We start from the raw sequence: 21,497 nt of genomic DNA, 5'->3' as shown, positions 1-21,497 counted from the left end.
TTTGTTAATCACCATAAAAGGCCCTGCTCTTCCCTCACTCCGAGTCTTGTACTCCTGAAGAATCACTGACCCTATTTACTGGTTATTGCTAGTCTAGCTAAAAAATGGATCATGCCTCAGTCCAAATGCTCTAGGTAAGAGGTTAGTAAACTATGACCAAACTTGCCCATCCTGTTTTTGTACTAAGCCACTGTAGCTTGCAGATCCCTGTTTTAGGCAAGTGTTTAAGACCCTAAATGGCTTTACTGTCTCAATAAAGTGAGTTTCCTCAAGAATAATTCCCTATTCCCCAGTCTCTATTCTTATCCTTATCTATTTAAAAAATGAGACTTGAATACTTGAAATGGGTCCCAGGGTAGGTCTTGATGGAGATACAAGAATGAGTAAGGCAGCTGAACTTGAAATCAGGAAGATTTGAGTTTGAATTCTACCTCAGACACATAAACTGTGTGGTCCTGGGAAAGTAAAAAGCAGCTAGGTTGTGAAGTGGATAGAGTGCCAGGCCTGGAGTCAGGAAGAGTCATGAGTTCAAATCTGTCCTCAGTTATATCCTGGCTGTGTGACCCTGGGTAAGTCACTTAACCCTCTGCCTCCATTTCCTTATCTGTAAAATGACCTGGAAAAGGAAATGGCAAACCACTCCAGTATCTTCACCCCAAAAAAAACCCCAATTGGGGTCACAGAGAGTCAACAAGACTGAATGACAACAATAACCACCTGAGTAAGATTAACCTCTGCAAGGCCCATTTTCTTCATCTGTAAAATCAAAATAATAATAGCACCTACCTCATGGTGAAAAATGAGAAAACATGAGTAAATTGCTTTGCAAACCTTAAAATACTATATTAAGAATTATGATAAATAGAATCTTCCCCTACCATCTCTGCACTGACAGGACATGGACAGAGGTAATGATAATCAGACCCCCTGAACTCACAATATCACCCTAGTAAAATGTGTAAGATCTTTAAAGTAGAGATTGTTTATTATTTTGTATTCATATGCCAAGGGCCTTTAAGAAATTTTCTGGTGAACTGAATTCAGGAAATGTGGGAGTATCTCAGCAACCCTTCCCATAAAAAAGCCATAGAAAAACAGGCCTGAATGATTGGTGAGGTTACTCTAGGTCCCTGAAACTAGGTTCTATGATTTATGCAGAGGGTCACTATGACTACAGGGTCTACATCAACAAATTTTCACTTAAAGCAACTGGACTTCTAAATTTTGAGAAACCATGTATATACTTTAAAATAATAAACTATATAGACATATATACTAAGCATATATTAATATTATATTTATATGTTGTATATTTACTAATAGTATATATGTTTACATATATCATATATGTACTTTAAATTAATATTATCAATCAGAGGTTAGGAGAAAAATAGTACTGGATGGCCAGAGCATTCTAGATATACATATACCCCCCTCCTCTTGAGCACTCAATGGTACCTGCTCAATATCACTCTAAGCACTCTCTCTCTTTAAAAGAATATATTTTAACCATTTTAACTATATTTTAATCTTGCCTAGCTAGGCATCAATGTAGAATTGATCAAGTCTTATTTCCAAGGCTAAGTACAATTATAGGTGATTCCAAGCTCAGCAGCACCTGAATTCTCTGAGCTAATGGACAACAGAGACTTAATAGAGAAGCTGACAAACCAAATATTTGTCCTGCTAGTTGTGTTTTGGAGAGGGTGTGTCTAGGTTACCAACTATCCATGCCCATTTTCTGCTCTCTCTGATCTGTGGTTCAGGTCTGTCTGCAAGTAGAATTTTAACCTCTGGTCCATCCAATTTCGAGAACAGGAGGAGAAACTGAGTTGCATAAAGAGAAACCTGCATCCAGAACTCCATTTTGAAAGGCAGAATTGTGTGGTGAGAAGATCACTGGACTGAGATATTAGAAGATCTGGATTCTGGAGCCTATTCTTCAAATAACCAGCTAGATGATTCTGGTCAAGTTTCACTCCTTCCTGGGTCTCACTTTTGTCATCTGAAATGAGGAGGATAAAGTCTTAAATTTTCCACATTTATATTCTAATATATGTGACTCTAAAACATTGAGAGATCTGGGTTCTTGTCACAATTCTGCTACTAATCTACTTTCCTCATATTTCACCAAAAGATTCTCATTTTCCAATTACTTAAGACATTTCTACTTTATCATTACATCTCATATACAATGTTAAATACCTCGAAGGCAGGGACTGCCTCACTTTTTTATTTGTACACTTAGCACTGGCAGATCTTCACCTCAGAAATATCTTAACTGAGAGGATGACTTGTCCAAGGTCACAAAGTCAATGTGTTTCAGACTGGACTTGAACCCTTGTGTTCTTAGCCTCAAGACCAAATTGTCTAGCAGTATATGCTTGGCAGTCAATAAATGCTGATTGTTACATCCACCCTGGGAAGTTAAAAAGGCAGATATCTAGATAGTCTAGAAGAGGAAATAGGTTTGGAGACATCACTTTTTTTTTTTTAGGTTTCGGTTTTTGGGGTTTTTTGCAAGGCAAATGTGGTTAAGTGGCTTGCCCAAGGCCACACAGATAGGTAAATTATTAAGTGTCTGAGGCCGAATTTGAACTCAGGTACTCTTGACTCCAGGGCCAGTGCTCTATCCAGTGCACCACCTAGTCACCCTGACATCACTTGTTTTAAGGGGTTTTTTTATTCAAACAATAATAGAATCTGATATTTGATTTTAAACCTCTTAAAGATGCTTCCTTGTGTAAAACCCAAGTAAGAGGTGCCCCATCTTTTTGTCTCATTTTGTGAACTTCAAAAAATCTGGACCCTTCCTTTATAGTACAAGGTTTTATTTAAACACCAGATCTTTTACCAGCTCCTGTATTGCACTCTGTACACTTAGGCACTTTAACTAAATGGCAAATCTGAGTTAAAGACAGAAGCTTATGAACTAAAAGCTGCTACTGCATCTAGCTCTTCCAAGATTAATGGATAACATGCACAGAACAATGGGTACCTAAAAATCAGGTTTCAACTTCTGGATCTGCTACTTAGCAGCAGACTTCTCAGCCTAGGTTTTTTAGCTTTATCACCTATAAAATGCAATGTCTAAACTAGAAGATCTCTGAAGCCCCTTCTAAATCTATATAAGATGGGCTGCAAGGGTCCCAGGATGAGCAAGCAAATCCTTTAAGATGGTGCCACGTACAAGGATGCTGCTGGACTCAGCGATGAAGGGAGTTCCATAGAAATGGGTCTTCCTATTTCTTTAGAGATGAGGCACAGAGAAAACCCACCAATGTGGGTATATGTGAAGACAAGAAGTCTTGCCTCTTCCTGTGATGTCTCCCCCTTGATGCTTCCTAAATCCAAAGACAAGATCAAATGACTCTCCAAAAATCTCATCTTTATTTTGTATTTATTCCATATATACTGTTTATATGCAGAGGATGTCATTGTTACCCCAAACTCCCACTTTTGGAATATAATCACTTTGAGATGAGGGATTGTTTCAGGGATTGCTATAGTCTTGATGGTTGTATCCTCAGAGTTTAGCAAAAGATCAGATACTTAATACTTGCTTGTAGATTGATTGATTGAAGTCCCACTGCCAGCACTTAACTAATTCAATGATAAGCACAGTCCCTGCTCTGAAGGAGATCCAAGTCTAATGGGGGAGACTACACGCAAACAAACTACATACAGGATAAACTAGAGATAAGCATCAGCAAGGAGTTTTGGAAAGGTTGCTGGTAGAAGGTAAGACCTTAGCTGGTACCTGAAAGAGGCCAGGGAAGCCCAGAGGCAGAGATGAGGAAGAACATTTCAGACTTGGGGGACAAGTGCCAGTGAAAATGCCCAGGCAGTAGATGTTAGAAGAACAACAAGCAAGCCAAGCTCACCACTCCTTTTCTCAACCTGGAGGTATTATTTCCAACGTTTTTCCACCTGAGGAAGTTTATCATTGAGTTTGCCTGTTCCTTGGAAGACCATTAAGTGCTGAGGGGGCACAGACTTACTTGTAAAGGTAAACAGAACAAAAGGGGATTTCTCACAGAGGATTTAAAATAACTGGGGACATCATGGGGTATTGCACACTAGAATTAGAATTTCTGGTATGGACTCTGGCTCAATACATCAATACTCAATACATTTTATTTTCCTATTTCCCAGGTTCTCACAAATTCCTCTGCCAGGGACATTGAAGCCATCCCTCTACCCTCCACAGCAGATTCTCCCAATAAAATCTTCAGTATCAATAGTCTCTGTAGTTGGATCTCCAGCATTGCTACTGGAGCCTCCTGTTATATCTTTTTTTTTTAACAGCCTTCTGCTTATTTTAATAGCTCTTCCACTCCTCCTCCTTACCAGACTGTTTATACCACTTTGAAGCTGGTGCTTACTGATTACACTACTATTTACATCTCCACTTAGGAGGCACCTTGGCCCTAGCTTTTTCCGAGTTCCAGCCAATCCCTATCAGTTCTCATTGTTGGCTCCCAGGTGAGAAGACAATTCTCTTCACTTTCAGCTCAGTGGTTTCACACACTACTTTCTCCAGATCAGAGTCAGAGATCAGAAGCAAGTTCCGTTCACTTGGGAAATTTTTGTTTGCCTGCCAACCTGCCCTTCTTTCTCTTTTCCAGTTATTCTAATCCAAGAGCCATTTTACTATGTTGAAACCTCCATCCATATGTTGTTTCCCATCTATTAGGATGTGAGTCCCCATTGGATTATAAACTCCTTGAAGGCAGGGGCTCTCTTTTGCTTCTTTGTATCTGCCCCCCCCACCAAGTTTAACATGATAGCTGGCCTATATGGCCACTTATTAAATGTTGATGATCTGATTGAAGAAAAAGAATAGTCTTGATTTCCATTTCAACCCCCAGTGTTTTGCATATAGCCTCCCCCAGCTCTCCAAACCATACTAATGTTTCTACCCTCTGAAGTTTTACTGCATTTAATTTCTACAACAGAAGGGGCACTCTGCTTAAAAAGTCTCCTACAGACTAGGTACAGGCTGTCACACCCAAATAAATTGTAAACTCCTTGAGGGCAGTGACTGTCTTAGACTCACCATGTTTAGCATCAAGGTGTTTTGCTGGCAGCAGGCATGCAATAAATGTTTCCTGACCAACTGGGGAAGATTTCTAAAGAAAGCTGACTCACCATCCACTAAGGTGGTCTGGAAACCACTGGCAGCTAAGGGCTCTTCAAACTCTAACTTTGTATGTTCTAATCTTCATGTCCCAAGTGCCCCTCCAGCACTAACATCCTAGGATTCTGTTCTTACACAATCCAATGACACTTTTCCAAAGGCTTATTATCATCTAGCAAGTACTGAATTAGTTTATTTCTTACCTATTATTCCTGTGCCTCCTACATACTGGGGGAAGAAATAACCTTCAAACCAAATATCCACAACTGTTAGGGGTCCTCCTTCCCTAAAAACCTTGTACTTAATAACCTTATATTTTGTATTTATCCTCAATACACTTATAGGAGAAGCAGCAAGACCCTTCCAAGGAAAAATTTCTCTATAGAGGGATAGTGAGACCTCACAACACAAAACTTACTCTACCAATGAAATTGCAGATCTGTTCAAAAATTAGGTTAAGAAAACAGGGGTATCTAGATGGTGCAGTGTATAAAGTACCAGCCTTGGAGTCAGGAGGATGGGAGTTAGAATCCAGCCTTAGGACCCTTGATTCTTACTAGCTGTGTGACCTTGGGTAAATCACTTAACCCCGAATGCCTCACTTCCAGGACCATCTCCAGTCATCTACATTCTTTTTTTTTTTATGCAAGGCAAATGGGGTTAAGTGGCTTGCCCAAGGCCACACACAGCTAGGTAATTATTAAGTGTCTGAGACCAGATTTGAACCCAGGTACTTCTGACTCCAGGGCCAGTGCTTTATCCACTGCACCACCTAGCTGCCCCTCGTCTAGATTCTTATCTCGGTGCAGGATCTAGATGACCCTGGAGGAGAAAGTGAGGCTGGTGATCTAGCACAGCGCCCCCTCACTCAAAATCCAATTCATGTGTTTGCCATGGTATCACCTCCCTGATGTAGTCTTCTTTGGCAATGAAGGACAAATGTCAGTTTAAGAAAACATATGTATATGATCTATTCCCTAATAAAATAAACTACTTGAAGACAAGCAAGGATTGGTTCACATTTTTCATCTTTGTAGCCTCTCAATGGCTCAGCCAGTTCCCAGTCCTCAGTAGGAGCTCAAAGCTTGTTGACTGACTGCTCCCGGAGGAAGAATGAAGAAATCTGGGTTCTGGACCTACATTCAAATTTGGCTTCACACTTAACTCCCTGTATGACCCTGGACAAGTCATTTAATTTCTCTTTGCCTCAGTTCCCTCAACTATAAAATGCAGGTTGTCGTGAGGATATTTGTAAAAGCGCACACAGTAGTTGCTTAATAATTGCTTGTTTGCTTCCTTCCTTTCTTTCTTCCCAAACTGGCTGATACTAAGAACCCAGAGACTTGCACCAACTAATCTGGCAGCTTAACACACCCTCTCGCCTAACTTCAAAAGCTACTGTCTCAGGCAGGAAGAGTCAGCTATACTTCCCTGCAAGAAAAAAAAAAGTACCAAGACTATTGGCTCTAAACAATACCTTGCATCTGGTTTGGCATAAATTTGCATATTTAATCCATGAGGGCCCTAACTCCAAGTATGTCAAATGGAATTAATTACAGCAACCTTCTGCAATTGTTTTCAAACCCAATATTAAAGGCTTTCCACACATGAAACACACAACAGATTTGTAACTCATCCAGTTAATCATGTCCTGGGCTAGGAGGACTGAAGACAGTTGCTCAGTCTTCAGCTCAGGAGGAGCTGAACCAGAGCCCAAGATGCAGAAGGATGAAAAGCACTGAGCAATGACTCTGGTTAGGAACTTTAATACAAAGTCTGGGCCTCAGTTTCCTCATAAGTAAAATGAAGGGATTGGACTAAATAGTCTCTAATGGGTTGCTTTTAGCTAAAAACTCTTAATATAAACATGATTTAGATGTAGGGATGCCTACCCCAACTCTTGCTCTGATTTCAAGCCAGATATTTTGGGTGGGGAAGTTAAATTTTACCAAGATAAAGCACATAAACTGCTTATCACAAGATCCAGGCTGTCGACCAATTTTAGTTCTTTTCAACAGAGTGGGTGCCTGATTTAAAAAAAAAGGTTTAGAAGCTAAAGTAACTTTCCATTTAAGTTAACTTAAGGTTCAAAAATCTCCCCTAGGGATAGCAGGAAGCAGAGTATACTGAAAGAGCATAAACTATATATGCCCTTTAAATGAGTGTTACCAACTAACAGACCTATGCCCAAAGGACCTCAAAGGTAGAGGGAAGGGTCACATATAGACCAAAAAAAAAAACATTTTAGCAGCTTCAGTAGGTATGTATGCAACAATTGGGAAGGCCAAAAATGAGTACATGAATTTAATGGAATATGCCTGCACTGAAATGAAGAATTCTGAGAAAACTCAGGAAGATTTTAATAAGCAGATAAACCAAGGGAACAATATACACAATGACCACAAGGAAATCAAAACTGAAAGACTTCAACAGTCTAGTCAATTCAGTAACAACAAATTAATTATGACTTCAGGACTAAGAGATAATACCTCTTGTCTCCTGTAGAGGAGGTGCAGAATAGGTCTTCTGACATCACTCTCACTCCTAGTTCTACTCCTAAATATCTGACTTCCTCCTCTGTCTCCTTGGCTGGATCCTTTTCCAGATCATACTCATAGGTGTCCTACCAGGGTTCTGTCTTGAACCTTTTTCTCCTCTACCTCTACACTACTTTCCTGGTGATTTTGGCTTCCATGGATTTAATGAGTATCTCTATACTAATAATTCTCATATCTACCTTTCCTGCCCAAATTCTCTGCTAATCCCCAATGTCTCATCTGCAATTGCTTTCAGATATCTCAAACTGAATATCCAGTAGACATCTTAAACTTATTTTGTCCAAAACAAAACTTATTATCTTTCCCTCTTAACCCTCCATCCCTCTCCCCCTTGTAGATAACATTTAAATCCCTCAGTTTCATAACTTAGGAGTCATCCTGAACTCACTATCTCTCATCCTCCCATATCAAACCTGTCATTAAGGCCTTTCAATTTTACCTTTGAGAAAAATGAAAACATTTTCAGATTCAGCAAGTGTGTTTGATTTTTAGTATGTCTAATTGTAATTACTTTTTTTTAGAAAGAAGAAAGTTCTATTTGGGGGTGAGGAGCTTAGAAACTGGGAACTATCAGCCATATTTTTTAAAAGCAAAAATAAAACATTTAAAAAGAAAGAGCATTTAACTAGAAATCAAGAAACTTACTTTTGGTCCCTGATTTACACCTAATTCATTTCTGTGACAGTAGGCAAATGACTTCCCCTCCCTGGGCCTCTGCTGTCTCCTATGCAAAATAAGTGAGTTGGCCATGGATTCTACAATCCTTTAAGTTTTCTAGGGTTCCATTCCAGTCCCCAAAATTGATGCTCTGCTTTGCATTCTAGGAATCTGACTTACCTCAACGATGACTTACTTCCCCTTGCCTAAATTAAAATCTACACATTTCCAGTTGGCAGGCTTAAACCCACACTAAGAATGATTTGGGTTTCCAAATCAAAACCTGCCAGTCATGTTAGACACTGAAATGTAGCCAGAATCGGGAAGCAACCACCACACAGACTAAGCACTGTTTGGAACTCTTCTGAAGGAAAAATTGGAGGGCCTAATCTTTTGGATTCATTTGATGGATTTATTTTCCTCCAAATTGGCAATGTGTTTAATTAATGTTCAAGGAAAGAGACAAGTTGGGAACACATGGCTTTAAAAAAAAAACTTAGTAGTACTTCATCTAATTTTTAAAAAAAATTCTCCCTCAATTTTGACTAATTATATTGGAATCTCACTATGACATTATCTTTGACATCTGTACCTTCTAAGGAGATGCCCTTCATCTTTCTGCAATTAAATTTCTTTGATTAGGGTTCCAAATGGATATATCTTATACCCTTATTTCATTCTATACAGCAAGTAAAAAGGATTTAAATCATAGAATGTTAGCTCTGAAACGGAACTTTGAACATAAACTCTTAAGATATAGAAGGTTACAGCTGTAAAACAGCTAAGAATACAGATTATTCCATAAATTAGAAGGATTCTTAGACTACCTAACTGAAAACCGCAAGCAGAAATGTTTCCAAAAAGTCTCTACCCTAAAAGGGGGCACTGCATGCTACTAGATGTTAGAATTTACAACAGATTAGAAAATATAATTTAAGGAAAGGGAAAATAACAACTTTGTAACCTGAGGTCTGTAGATATATTTTAGGGTTTCCCTAACCTTGGATGGGCAGAAAAAAATCACTTCTTTATTTCAATATAGTTGGGCTTTCTTTGTAGTTCTATGTATTTTAACTTTTGCATTTAATAATATTACTCTAAGAAGGGATGCATACTAGGCTTCCCAGACAGTCAAAGGGGCTCCTTTGGACATGCAAAAAAATGAAGAAACAAACCCTGGAGTGCAGCCATCAAGAAAGGTTTTCCCTAGTAGGTGGCATATGAGCAGAGCCAGTTAAAGTCTTAGATCCTAAGAATGGTGTTGGAATTGTAAGAGATCTAGGAAGACAAAACATCAGAGCTGCAGAGGCCCTACCCAGCTGGTTCAAACTCTCCCTTTGACAGAGAAGTTAACAAAGGCTCAGAATGGTGAGTGGATAACAACAGCACAATGAAGCAAACAAACGAGGGAGTTACAGTTTCAACTTCTGTTACCTTTTCATGTTTCATCCTAACATTAGGAAAGGACCCTAAAGGCACTTTAGCTGGGCCCTTTTGTAATAACAAAAAGGAAACTGAGGCCCACAGAAGGAAGAATCACAGGAGTCAGAGTCAGTTCAGGCCAATCTAGTGACTTTCCACTATATCCTGCTGCCTATCACAGAGGAGTTCCTCTTAAAAGCACATTTATTTAATTTTAATTTTCCCCCCTAAACAATGAAAATTTCATGGAAAAAATTTCTCTCCTAAAAATTTATTAACTTTTTTTTGTTCTTGGAAATTTTGAGATTAGGGTTAGCATTCCCCAATGTCCATTTTACAAATGATCACCATGAGATATTTTGCTCTAAAAAATGAGAATTTCGGGGTCAGAAGAGACTTTAGAATTCATTTGGCCCAATCTGATCAGCAACAAAATGATAATAATTTTTGTAAAAACACATACATAAACACACACTTATCCACTATCTTCCTTGATCTTTCTCTTCCATTTCTCAATTTTTCAAGTCAATAAGAATTTGTATGATAATTTCAAAACACTAGAACAGGAGGGGAAGTCAAGATAGTTGGGTCTGTGGTCCTTTAACCCTCATGATGTTGACAATGACAGACACATTCAACTAATATTCCAGTATTTATCCCAGGAACAGCTTCCTGCTGGGAAGACTAGTCAACAAACTGCATAGGAAATCAGCATGATGCTAGCCTGAAGACAGCCTGATTTCAGGAGTCCAGATATTAACCCCCATCACCCTCTCTTCCCAAACCCCATACCTATCTGAGGACTAGTCTATCAGACAATCTTGCTTTATAGGGAAAGATTTCCTGAATTTCCCCCCCTACAACGGCCTCAGAGATTCAGGAATCACCTGACTCCATTTCTTCTCTTTGGCTTATATATCAAGCCTCACTCTGCTTCGTCAGCCAAAATATTTATATCATTTCTCTGCAGATTCAATAACATCTTCACCTCCATCATCTCTCTGCTGCATTTTTTCAACCAATCTAATCACTTCTATAAACTTCAAACTGATACACATGTGTGTGTGTATATGTAATATAAATATATATATATATATATATATATCTATATATATCTCTTATATACTATCCCACTCAATTGTAGGTATTACAATTATAGCACCATCACATGGTAGAGTCCCTCCCTACCTCTCTACTCCCCATAAAACTCTACAGGAAAACACAGACAGGAAAAGCAAGTTATAGCTCAGCCTTACCGGCCTTGTTTTTCACACCAACACAGGTCCCAAGTCTGTACAGGCATAACCCACATCTAGAATCTGCTCCTTTTCCACCTCTATCTCTCCGAATCCTTCACTTCCTTGAGGAACGAGCTCATACACTCCCTTCTCCATGAAATCTCTCCTTATTCCCTACCTCCATAATGCCCTCCCATAATGTCTTATTCCTAGAAGGCAGGCAAGCTGCAGTTATTTTGGGGGGTTTTGTCTTTGTAACTTACCTAATAATAGCTAAACATAGTTAATCTTTATATAGCGCTAACTACATGTCAGTCCCCATTTGAAATTCTTTACAATGATTTCATTTGATCCTCATAACAATCTGGGGAGGCAGGTGCTACCATTATTATCATGATGATGATGATGATGATAATGATAATGCCCATTTTAAAGATTAGGAAACTGAGGGAGATAGAAGTTAGGTACCTTGTCCAGCATCACAAAGCTAGTAAGGGTTTGAGACTAGCTTTGAACTTGGAGATCTCTAGTCCCAGGGCATTACCTAGATGCCCCAAATGGTGTAGGAATTTAATTTATAAAGAAAAAAAAATTGCTGTTTAAATGACTGTCTTATCTGCTCTGCTGGAGAGCCCAAATAAGTTGATGAGATCACAGAACAATTTAAGGAATTCAAGTATTCATAATCATAGGCCAGAACCCCTTTGAAACCAGATCACTCCAAGACACTGACCAACTTCTTTTCATTTCTGGTACTTCCCTGAAAAGATATTTCCCAGTGGTAGAGTACTGGCCTTTGAGTCAGGAAGACCCGAGTTTGAAACCAGCCTCAAATACTTACTAACTGTGTGACTCTGGACAAGTCACCTAACCCTGACTGCCTCATGCCCAGGGCCATCTCCAGTCGTCCTGATTCAAATCTGTCCACTGGACTCAGATGACTGGAGGAGAAAATGAGACTGGTGATTTAGCACAGCACCCACCCCACCCCCACTCAAATTCAATTCATGTGCTTGTCTTTGAGAATAAAGGACAATAATCATCAAATTTCCTAGTGGTCAGAAAAGAAAGACTATTTGGTTATTAAAGTAGCACTGTCTTTAAACCAAGTTCATGGCACCCTGGGATATGTTCTTTTACACTGAGTGGAGGACAAAGATTAAGGGGCTAGATGAAATTCTCTCCCAAATTCCCAAGACCAAATACATTTTCATCTTATTAGGCAAGTCAAGAATACACGTGAACTAACAATCCTTCACTGATGAAGGACACTGTGATTTTCAAAGCATACATGGTTTAATTCGATCTTTAAAAGGGATCTTTGACAACTAGGTGGATAATGCTCTGGATCCGGGACTTAGGAAGGTCTGATTTCAGATCTGACCTCATACTCTCACTCATCCACCAAAACCCCCATAGGAAATATGGTCCACTTGGTTATCTGATCTACTAACTGGCTACAACTGGCCTCCAACCATTCATAACCTAACAGTTATGAAGTGCTTCCAAAGGCAACGTACTGTGCTGGCTATACAACAGATCCTACTTTCCTAGAGATTATAATCCAGGAGGCCAAACAGAGATGGAGAGGCTTATCAATACATGGATATCTATGATTCAACAGAGATCAAACCAAGGGCCAAGCAGAAGCCCAAGTTTTATGAAAAACTGAGAGAGGGAAAACTAACCTTCCCTTGGTGTGGGGAGGAGTCAGGGAAGGCTGGAAAGAACAGGTGATACATGAGGAATCCCTTCAAGAGATAGATTTAAGAAATGGGATTTTTCTATGTAAATGTGACATATACACATATGTAACATATAATGCATGCATGTATATGCCATATATGCCAGGGCTAGTTACAGTGCTTTTATCCAGGCAATAACAGGGTACCAAAGACTTCGGAAAAGTTAGTTAGAAAAGAAAAGGGTTGCTAGGTCAGTATTCTATTTCTAGCTATGCCCTGCCCTGCCACTTTCTCCTAGAGTGTAGCCCGCAGCTGTTTCTAATCCTTAAACTCGGGAGTGCAAAATACACCCACTTAATTACTTAGGGCCCCTGGGAAAGTTCAGAGAAAAGGAAAAGAGGCCCATCCTCCTCCAACCTGTAACGGACTCTGAATCTTCAAAGGCTTTCTCAGACACTGGCCCAGTGAAACTACTTTGTAGTCACTCCACCCAGTGGAGAGAAAGTTAAGCTAGGTATGTGGAGCCCAAGGATCTGGATTCGAATCCCCACTCTTCCACTTAGGACCTCCAACGTGTTAGTTGTCACAGAGGATGACAGTGGGGTGGGCTTAAAATAAGGAAAGGAAAACCTAAATTCTCCACCTTAAACATTTCCTGGCCCTTGTAAAATCATTTAACCTATATGTGTCCATTTCCTCAGTGAATAAAATTGAGATAATGGTACCTACTTCATTGGGTTTATTGTGAGGATCAAATGATTTGTAAACTTTAAAATTACATAAATGTCCATTATTGCTACTTCTACTAATAATAGATATTATAAGATGTAATATAATGTATTTATAATACTATAAATATTAAATAATATTGTTACTATTAATAAACCTGAGTAGTTTTGACAAGATGCTTAATTTTTTGAGACCTGTTTCCTCATCAGCAAAATGGGAGTTGACTGGATGACCTCTAATTCTTCCCAGTTCTGAATCTTGATTCTACTCTAACCCTAAAGCATAAAACAAGGGGCTGAAAGAATATTGACTATTCTGAACTTCAAACTCATTACCTTAGTGCCCCCTTGCCTGAGGCTGCCAATCACAAGCAGTTGGGCAACTCAATGATTACAGCACTTGACTTGGGCATCAGGAAGGCCCAAGTTCAAATTCCAGCTCTGAATTTATTAGCAAGACTAATCATTTCTCTTAGGCTGTTTTCCTATTTACAGAAGGGGGATGATAATAATAATATGACCTACTTCCTAGCATTGTAGTGAGAATCAAATGAGATCATACACATAAATTGCTTCTTTTTTTTTTTTTAGATTTTTCAAGGCAATGGGGTTAAATGGATTGCCCAAGGCCACACGGCTAGGTAATTATTAAGTGTCTGAGGCCAGATTTGAACCCAGGCACTCCTGACTCCAAGGCCAGTGCTCTATTCACTGCACCACCTAGCCGCCTCTTATAAATTGCTTTTTAAAACTTAGGGTACAATATAATGTTAGCTATTATTATTTCCAGGTTCCCTGGGCAAGATACATTCACCTCTCACTGTGACTAGTTGAAGGATTAAAAAAAAAAGTCCCAGAGATGAAAAAAATATAAATAGCAATCCCCCAAAAGTCCAAAAGTATAATTCCATAATTGTTCTAACAGAATATACAAAATGAAGTATGACTATAAAATATCATGATTGGCTATCTAACATACAGATCAGAATTTTCCAATAGAGAAAATGCCTCCTTTATTCTCTTAATTTAATGCTTGTTAAAACCAAGTGTCCAACAATTCCCCGTGTCCTAACAACTTTTTCTTTCTTTCTTCCTTTCCCTCCACTTTTCTCTCTTTTTTTCTTTTTCTATTACCTTTCTTTCTTTTTTTCATTCTTACCAAACTGGTAAAGAATATCCTTTTCCAATTCATATCTAGCATCTTCTCTATAAGGTCTTAGAGAACTGGCAGGGCCACTGAGAGATTAAATGAGTGACTTATTCAGGGTGACACAACCAGTATGCAGGACAGTCAGGACTTGCTGACACTGGCCAGCTCCCTCTCTCTTCTCACTACAAATACCATATTGTTTCCCTCTATTTTATTATCTTATCTTCATTTTTAGTGTCCTTGAGTCTATAAAACTTCTCAATAATAATGACTATTACTCCAACTAGGTATATCACTTTATAATCCAAAGTTCAAAAAAATAAAAAAGATAGAAGAGATCATTCCATCCCTCATTTTACAACTAAGGAAATTGAGGCCCAGAGAGGGTAGTGTCTTGTCTTAGTGGGACACAATGCTTCCATAATTTCTGCAATGGGAATAAAGCTTTAGAGCTCATCAACCCAGTTAATTTAGAGGTAGAAAAATTCACCAGGATTGGTAGAGCAGGAAGGAAAAACAGAAATTATCTGGTCAAAGGGCACTGATATGCTGTTGGAAAGGACTAATTAAAATTCCATTTAACAGATGGAAAAAACTAAGACCCAGGGAGGATAAGTGACTTGCCCAAAGTCACAACAGGTAGTGCCAGAGGCAGAATTTGAACCCAGGTTTATATAGATAGGACTTTTTCCACAGTACCATGCATACTACTGATCACTCATTTTACAAATAAGGAAACCAGGGCCCAAAAGAAGATTTATTTACTTGGTTCACATGATTGCTGGGATCCAAGCTAAATAAATGAATGAATGACAGATCCCCAAATGACTTACTTATGTGAAGTTAAAGGTATTGGGGAAGGAATGTCAGTTCCTCAATCTTTTTGAGATTACTATTGTGGAGATCTGTCATATTCTTTCCATGGAAAGCCCACTAGGACTGCCTTCACATATAGAACACTGGGAATAACACAACCACTCATCTTATGAATACCTCTCTTCTCTCTCTCCCTCCCCCCCCCCACACACACAAACTGCTAACTCCAATGCTTATGTCTCCAAATCTAACTCTAAGAAACCTTTTCTAGTTCTCTAAAGCAAGGATGGGCAATGAAATTAACTTTGAATGTTGTACCTCCCACCCAGAAAAGACAGTTCAAATTTTCTATTGGCAGATGGCTGGTAAGAAAACTGAGAACTCCTTGGCCAACAAACACTACTCTCCAAGCTGCCTTTACAGCAATGGATCTAGCCCAGGCAGTTCACTCCAAATTAGTCAAATTTTGTGAGTAAAACAAACACCTCAATTCATACTCATAATAAGCCTTCAGAGTCAAACCCTGGACAAGTTTGTTTAACTTTTTAGTATTCTAGACCCTTCTCCTCTAAAAAGAGAAACTGATGATGTGCTTTGATAAAAGGGGGTATTTCCTCACCTGGGAATTCCCTATTCTAATGAAATCATAGGTCTAGTCCCAATCCTTATAATGCCTTAGAATATCAAAGCTAGAAGGGACCTCAGGACATAAAACATTATAGCACAGAACACAAGATGTTCATAAACCAGAAGGGTCCAACTTTAACTTACAAATAGGGGGAAATGAGGTCCAGATATCTGCAGCAATGTTTTCCAAGGTCATACTCAGCCAGTTTGTGGGAGGGACAAAAATTCATTAATGTCCTTCCCATGGCTATAAAATTCAATTACCACTAAACTCAACAAGTTGCTAGTTGGGTCTGAGTAATGTTGGCCTACTCTAATCAGTTCAAAAGCATCAGGACAATGGAAAGGGAATTAAAAAAATAAGGTAGGCAGATACCCAGCTATCATTAATCCATAAAGAAGTCAGAGATAGCCAGGAATAAGATCCTTCCCAATAATGCAGTACGACTAAATCAATTTCCTCTAAATGTATACAATATGGCAGGCTTTACTTAAAAGCTAATCCATTAAAGATGGTTACCTTCCTGGGAAATCCCACCTATCGCAAGTGATCTGCAAGTCTACTTTTAAAAAAAATCTCTTAGGGAAGAGAAAAAAATGAAAATAGATTATAATCATAGTGAAAAATTCTGAGTTTCAACATGGCCTTGAAATAAGAGTTCACTCATCCATCTGATTAACCATGGTAAGACATAACCAAGGAGCTGATGCAGCATGCCAAGAAATAAGTCAAAAGAGGAAAAAAAAAAGAGCCTGTTGCTAAAACCATTTAAAAGTTTTATTTCTCCAGTGGACTGACCAGTTGTTCTTTATTTTGTGGGAAAGGAAGGTTGGTTTATACAATGATTAGACATCTTTGCTGTTTTCCAAAAAAACAAACAAAAAAAAAAAACAAGTCTTGGACATGAAAAAACAAGTCGAGTTCATACTCACCTCCACATGGGACAGAAAAATAGAGGAAAATTCTTTCTCCCAACTTGGTGCAAAGACAGACTATAAAGCAAGACCTTGACATTTTCAAACGCTGTTAGACTAAAAACTACCAACTTATAAGGCATAAAATAAATATGTGAAGTAATAGCATATCCACTGTACGAATGAGTGTAAGCTATATTGCCATCAAAACAAGTATGTCCATCATTGATAACCACCCCTAAAGCAGCAGCTGCCACAGAGTTCTACTCAAGACCTTGGAAAAAAGTATGGAAGAGACTGTCAAAAGTGAATGAGAGTTTATTAACAAAGTGAACTTACCCATTTCTGGTCAAATTTTTAGCTAAGGGAGAAGTTTCTCAAGTCATGCCCAAGATGAAGTTCATGCAAATGGACACCAATAAAGATAATTTAATGCTATGAAAGGATGGTATGGAAGCAAAATAAAAAAAATAAAGTCCTTTACAGCAGAAAAACCTTTCCAATTTCCAATAAATACTTTCGAAAGTTAATCAATTCAAATATTTAGGTGCCTAAGTGAAAATTTTAAAATACAACAAAAGAATATAAACAGTCCTTTTGGAGACCCTCAAACAGAATGGCAATCATTAGTTTTTAATTTATTGACCTAAGAAACATAAAATTGGGTTTGTAGTAGGGTTTCTTAAATATCATTCTTCAAGACATGGCCAACTGCCCTGGAATCTTCTTTTAAGGATTAGGGATGGAGAGGGTAGGTCTCAGTGGACCTCTCATCCTTCCCCCCCCCCCCCCCCCCCGACTTTCCCAATGTCCACCTCAAAAGCTCATGCACCCATTTAGGCAACAACTCTTCTTCAACTGGGTCAGAGAGCAGTCCGCATCTTTCAGACTTATAAGAACCCTTTTGAAATTCCTACAGAAAAAAGTGCTTTACAAACCTTAAAGCGCTATATAAATGTTAATTATCATTATTATGATACATTAAATGTATATATGTAAAACAAATTGAGTACTTTCAGCAGTAAATAACTCTATTGTAATAAATAAAATATACCCAAAGCAAATTTGGAAAAGCAACACATCAGCTATTATCAGCTTTAATATCATAATAAAGAAAGGTCCCACATTGGTTATCAATCAATGACTTAGGACCATCAGAGAACAACTGGTCCTGCTTAACTGGCTGTCTTCTTATTGAGCCACCCAGAGTCTTCCTCATGTACTGCCCAGCCTCCTTCCCCTTCCAGATGCTAGCCTTCCACTATTAACTATCCAAGAAAAACCAAGAACTGGGGTTGAAAAAAGTGGGGCTCTGTTTTAGAACCAATTTGCCCATTAAGCTCCAACCATAACTAAAGTATCAATTTCCCAAAAATAAGTCCTCAGTTTTCAGGGGGTTCCTTAATGTTCCAAATCTGTTCTGATTGAAATTTCTTTCACCCAAAAAAAGCCCCCATTTCCTTCTAATTCAGGCTAAAGAAACTGACTGAAATACTAGTTGCAGATGGTCTTTCCTGCTCAGAGAAAAAACTAGGTTCAGAGAGAGAGAGAGAGAGAGAGAGAGAGAGTTTTCTAAATTAAATTTTGCTGCTACAGTCAGCTGGGTTGAAATTTTTCCTGTTTCTTCAGCCAATGTAAGTGGGCCACTTGGAGAGATAGATAAGACCAAGAATTTTCACATTCACACCCCTTCTCCCCTCTTTTTTGTTGCTTTCTTGTCGAGTCACTGAAATTTTCTCATTTTTTTCCCTACAGATCCAAACAATGTCGATGCTGATGGATTATTTTTCCTTTTAAAATTCATAAATTTTAAAAATATATATATTCCATGCTTAAATCACTGCCATTTGCACAAGGCAACACTAACCATCTCAAACCAAGATGCCTAATGATGGAGAAACACAACAATTCCAGGGGAAAAAAAAAAATTCACATTTCAGGGCTGATTACAAACAGGGAATGAGAAAAGGAAAATTTATAACTATCAAATGTCTTTCTACCCATGTCCTTATCAACTGATTTAATTTGATGCTTAAAAATAGACTTCTATGAATACATTGTTAATTTTTTCATAATAATGTTAATTATGCATGTCTTATTATTATAATGGCGGTCTCGTCTACAAACCTGTGGGGTACTCAATTTTCAAAATGAATTTAGAATTATTTCTGAATTTATGTCAAAGGTGGGGGGAAGGTGTTCAAGAGCATTTCCTTTGCAAACCAAAACAGAGAAACACAAGATTCTGAAGCAAACAAAATGAGAAAAATCATGTTTTTATTTAGTGTCAAGCAAAATTTTTAAAAATTTAACAAAAATTTCAAATCTTGAAAGGCAAAAAAAGACAAGTAATTCACTTCATGTTTCCATTTTCAACCTATCCATTTACTGTTTTTCTTCAAAACCTTGTGATTTGAATGTAACAAAATGTAAATGTAAAATTATCTCCCCCCCAAAAAACCCCCTATAATTTTTTGGGGTGTGTCCAAAGCCAATGGTACCAGGATCTCTTTTTTTCTCAACCTCCATGCATGGAAAAGGAAAAACTTTAAATATAGTAAAATTGTGAAATCAGGATTTTAATGTACTAAGCTAAGCAAGTTCCAAATTACAATGAAGTCCAATTCTTAATTGCTTCAAAAGCTAATTCTGCTAGTTTCCTTCAACTAAAGAAAGCAGTTCTTCCTTGGCTCAGCCTTGAAGGCTGTGTAAAACCGAATTGAATTGGATGGGCAAAGCTTCCTTTCTTATGAAAAAAGATTTTTTGCTTTCTCCTCAACAAAACCTGAATTCATTCAAATTCTAGCTTAATTTTCATTTACACATTAGGAGGATTTGGGTTCAGGAATAAAATTGTTTCCCTGCACTAGGGAAACCCAAAGTGAAAATATTCCCCCTCCCCAAGAGGTAGAAAAAGAAACCTTTTCCTCCTTCTCTCACAATTCAAACTTTCTCAAAAAAGAAGAAATAGCAAATATTTTCTTTTTTTTTCAATTTTAATTTCTTTTTTTATTTACAAAATAGTATCCTCTAGGTGGCGTCGTTTTAATGGGAAAAAAAAACTACCGTTTGAAGAAAAATTAGAAAAAAAAATTGAGAAAGAGAATTGTGGCCTAAAATAAAAAGATTGTTGCAAAGAAGGGGCGCCCCGGGGGTAGAAGGGGTGCGCCGGTGGGGGCGCGCAGAGCCTTGGGGCCCTGCTAGGGGCAGGAACAATTTGCAGATTTTTTAGGGGGGAGGGGGGAGGTTGGAGGGGGTTGCATTTTTGCAAAATGTGAATTGTCCAAACTGTAATGGCTGCTGTTCGCTGCTTTGTTTTCAGGGCTCCAGTCCGAGCAGGGGGGAAGGGTGGGAGGGGAGGGAGTGTGGATGTGTGTGGTGGTGGTGGGGGGGACTGGGGCAAAAAAAATAGAGCACAGCCTGCAGCGTGCAAAGGGGGGCGCCCCCAGGCCGGCCCCGAACCCCAACGTTTTGCAGTTCTTTTCCAAAGAAAAATACACAATAATCGGAATTACAATGAGACATTCCCCGACCCCCGCCTCACCTCGCCCCTCGGCTCCCGGTCCGAACCCCCCTCCCCTCCCGCCACCCCACCACCGCTCCGCTCCGGCTGCCCTCCGCCCCCTCCGGGGCGCGCCCCGCGCCGGGACAGGACGGGGGTCGGGGGCCACTCGCGGGCCCCTGCGGGCCGCGCCCCCCCGCGCCCCCCCGCGCCCGCGCCCCCCGCCCCGCCCCGCCCGCTGTACCTGCGGGGCCGCCGCTGCCGCCGAGGAGCCGCCGCCGCCGCCGCCGCCGCCGGGCTGGTTCATGGGTCTGCGCTGGCGGAGGCGGCTCCGTCGCGTCCTCCTCCTCGCGGCCCGGGGATGTGGTGCGTGCACAATGCCTATGCCGCCGCCGCCGCCGCCCCCCGCTCCCTCCTCCTCCTCCTCCTCCTCCTCCTGCTTCTCCTCCTCCTCCCCCTCCTTCCCTGCTCAGGACGGGGGGGCCTCCGAGAGGGGGGCGAGCCCCCCTGACCGCGCGCCGGGCCCCCGCGCTGCGCCCCGCGCTGCCGCGCACGGGGCGCCCGCGGCCCGGCCCGGCCCGGCCCGGCCCAGCTCCGCCGAGCCGCCCGCCCCGGGCCCGGCCCGGCCCGGCTCCCGCGCCGCCGCCGCCGCCGCCGCCTCCCCTCCCCCTCCCCTCCTCCTCCGGCTCCGGCTCCGGCTCCGGCTCCGGCTCCGGCGGGTGGGCAGGCGGCCTCAGCGGCGGCGGCTCGGGCGCCGCGGGCAGCGCCGCTCCCGGCCCGGGGCCGGCCCCGCCGCCGCCATCACGGCCGCCCCGGGCGCGGCGCGGGCCCCCGACGGCGCGGCCTCCCGCGGCCGCCCGGGACACAAAGCGGCGGGGCCCGGGGCCCCCGGCCGCGCTCCCCGCCGGGCCCCGGGGCGCCGTTCAGCGGAGCCCGCGGCGCGCTCGGCGGCTCCCAGCAGTTCGGCCCCTCGCGCTCGGGAAAAGTTTTCGAGGGAAAGGCCTCGTGGGGAAGGGAAGGAGTTAACCGAGGGAGAGCAGCCGCCCCCCGCACCCCGAG

The 21,497-nt window shown here is 40.7% G+C and overlaps 1 protein-coding gene across 9 annotated transcripts in view; it reads right to left on the bottom strand.

Moving 5' to 3' along the window:
- ZNF618 (zinc finger protein 618) overlaps positions 1 to 20,792 on the bottom strand; it is a 215,236-nt gene extending 194,444 nt beyond the window's left edge. For 3 of the 9 annotated variants that reach the window (XM_074211152.1, XM_074211153.1, XM_074211154.1), the window contains exon 1: positions 20,683 to 20,791. In XM_074211152.1, coding sequence (XP_074067253.1) covers positions 20,683 to 20,745 — 63 coding nt within the window. In that variant the 5' untranslated portion in view covers positions 20,746 to 20,791. Of the gene's footprint in view, positions 1 to 1,848; positions 17,706 to 20,682 lie in introns of those variants that run through there. The other 6 variants (XM_074211158.1, XM_074211159.1, XM_074211157.1 and 3 more) reach the window with 5 other exon arrangements.
- Between the last annotated feature and the right edge of the window lie 705 nt (positions 20,793 to 21,497).

Source organism: Macrotis lagotis, chromosome 1 (assembly GCF_037893015.1).
Source record: "Macrotis lagotis isolate mMagLag1 chromosome 1, bilby.v1.9.chrom.fasta, whole genome shotgun sequence".
Lineage (NCBI taxonomy): Eukaryota > Metazoa > Chordata > Mammalia > Peramelemorphia > Peramelidae > Macrotis > Macrotis lagotis.
This window is presented reverse-complemented; position numbering and strand designations above follow the sequence as displayed.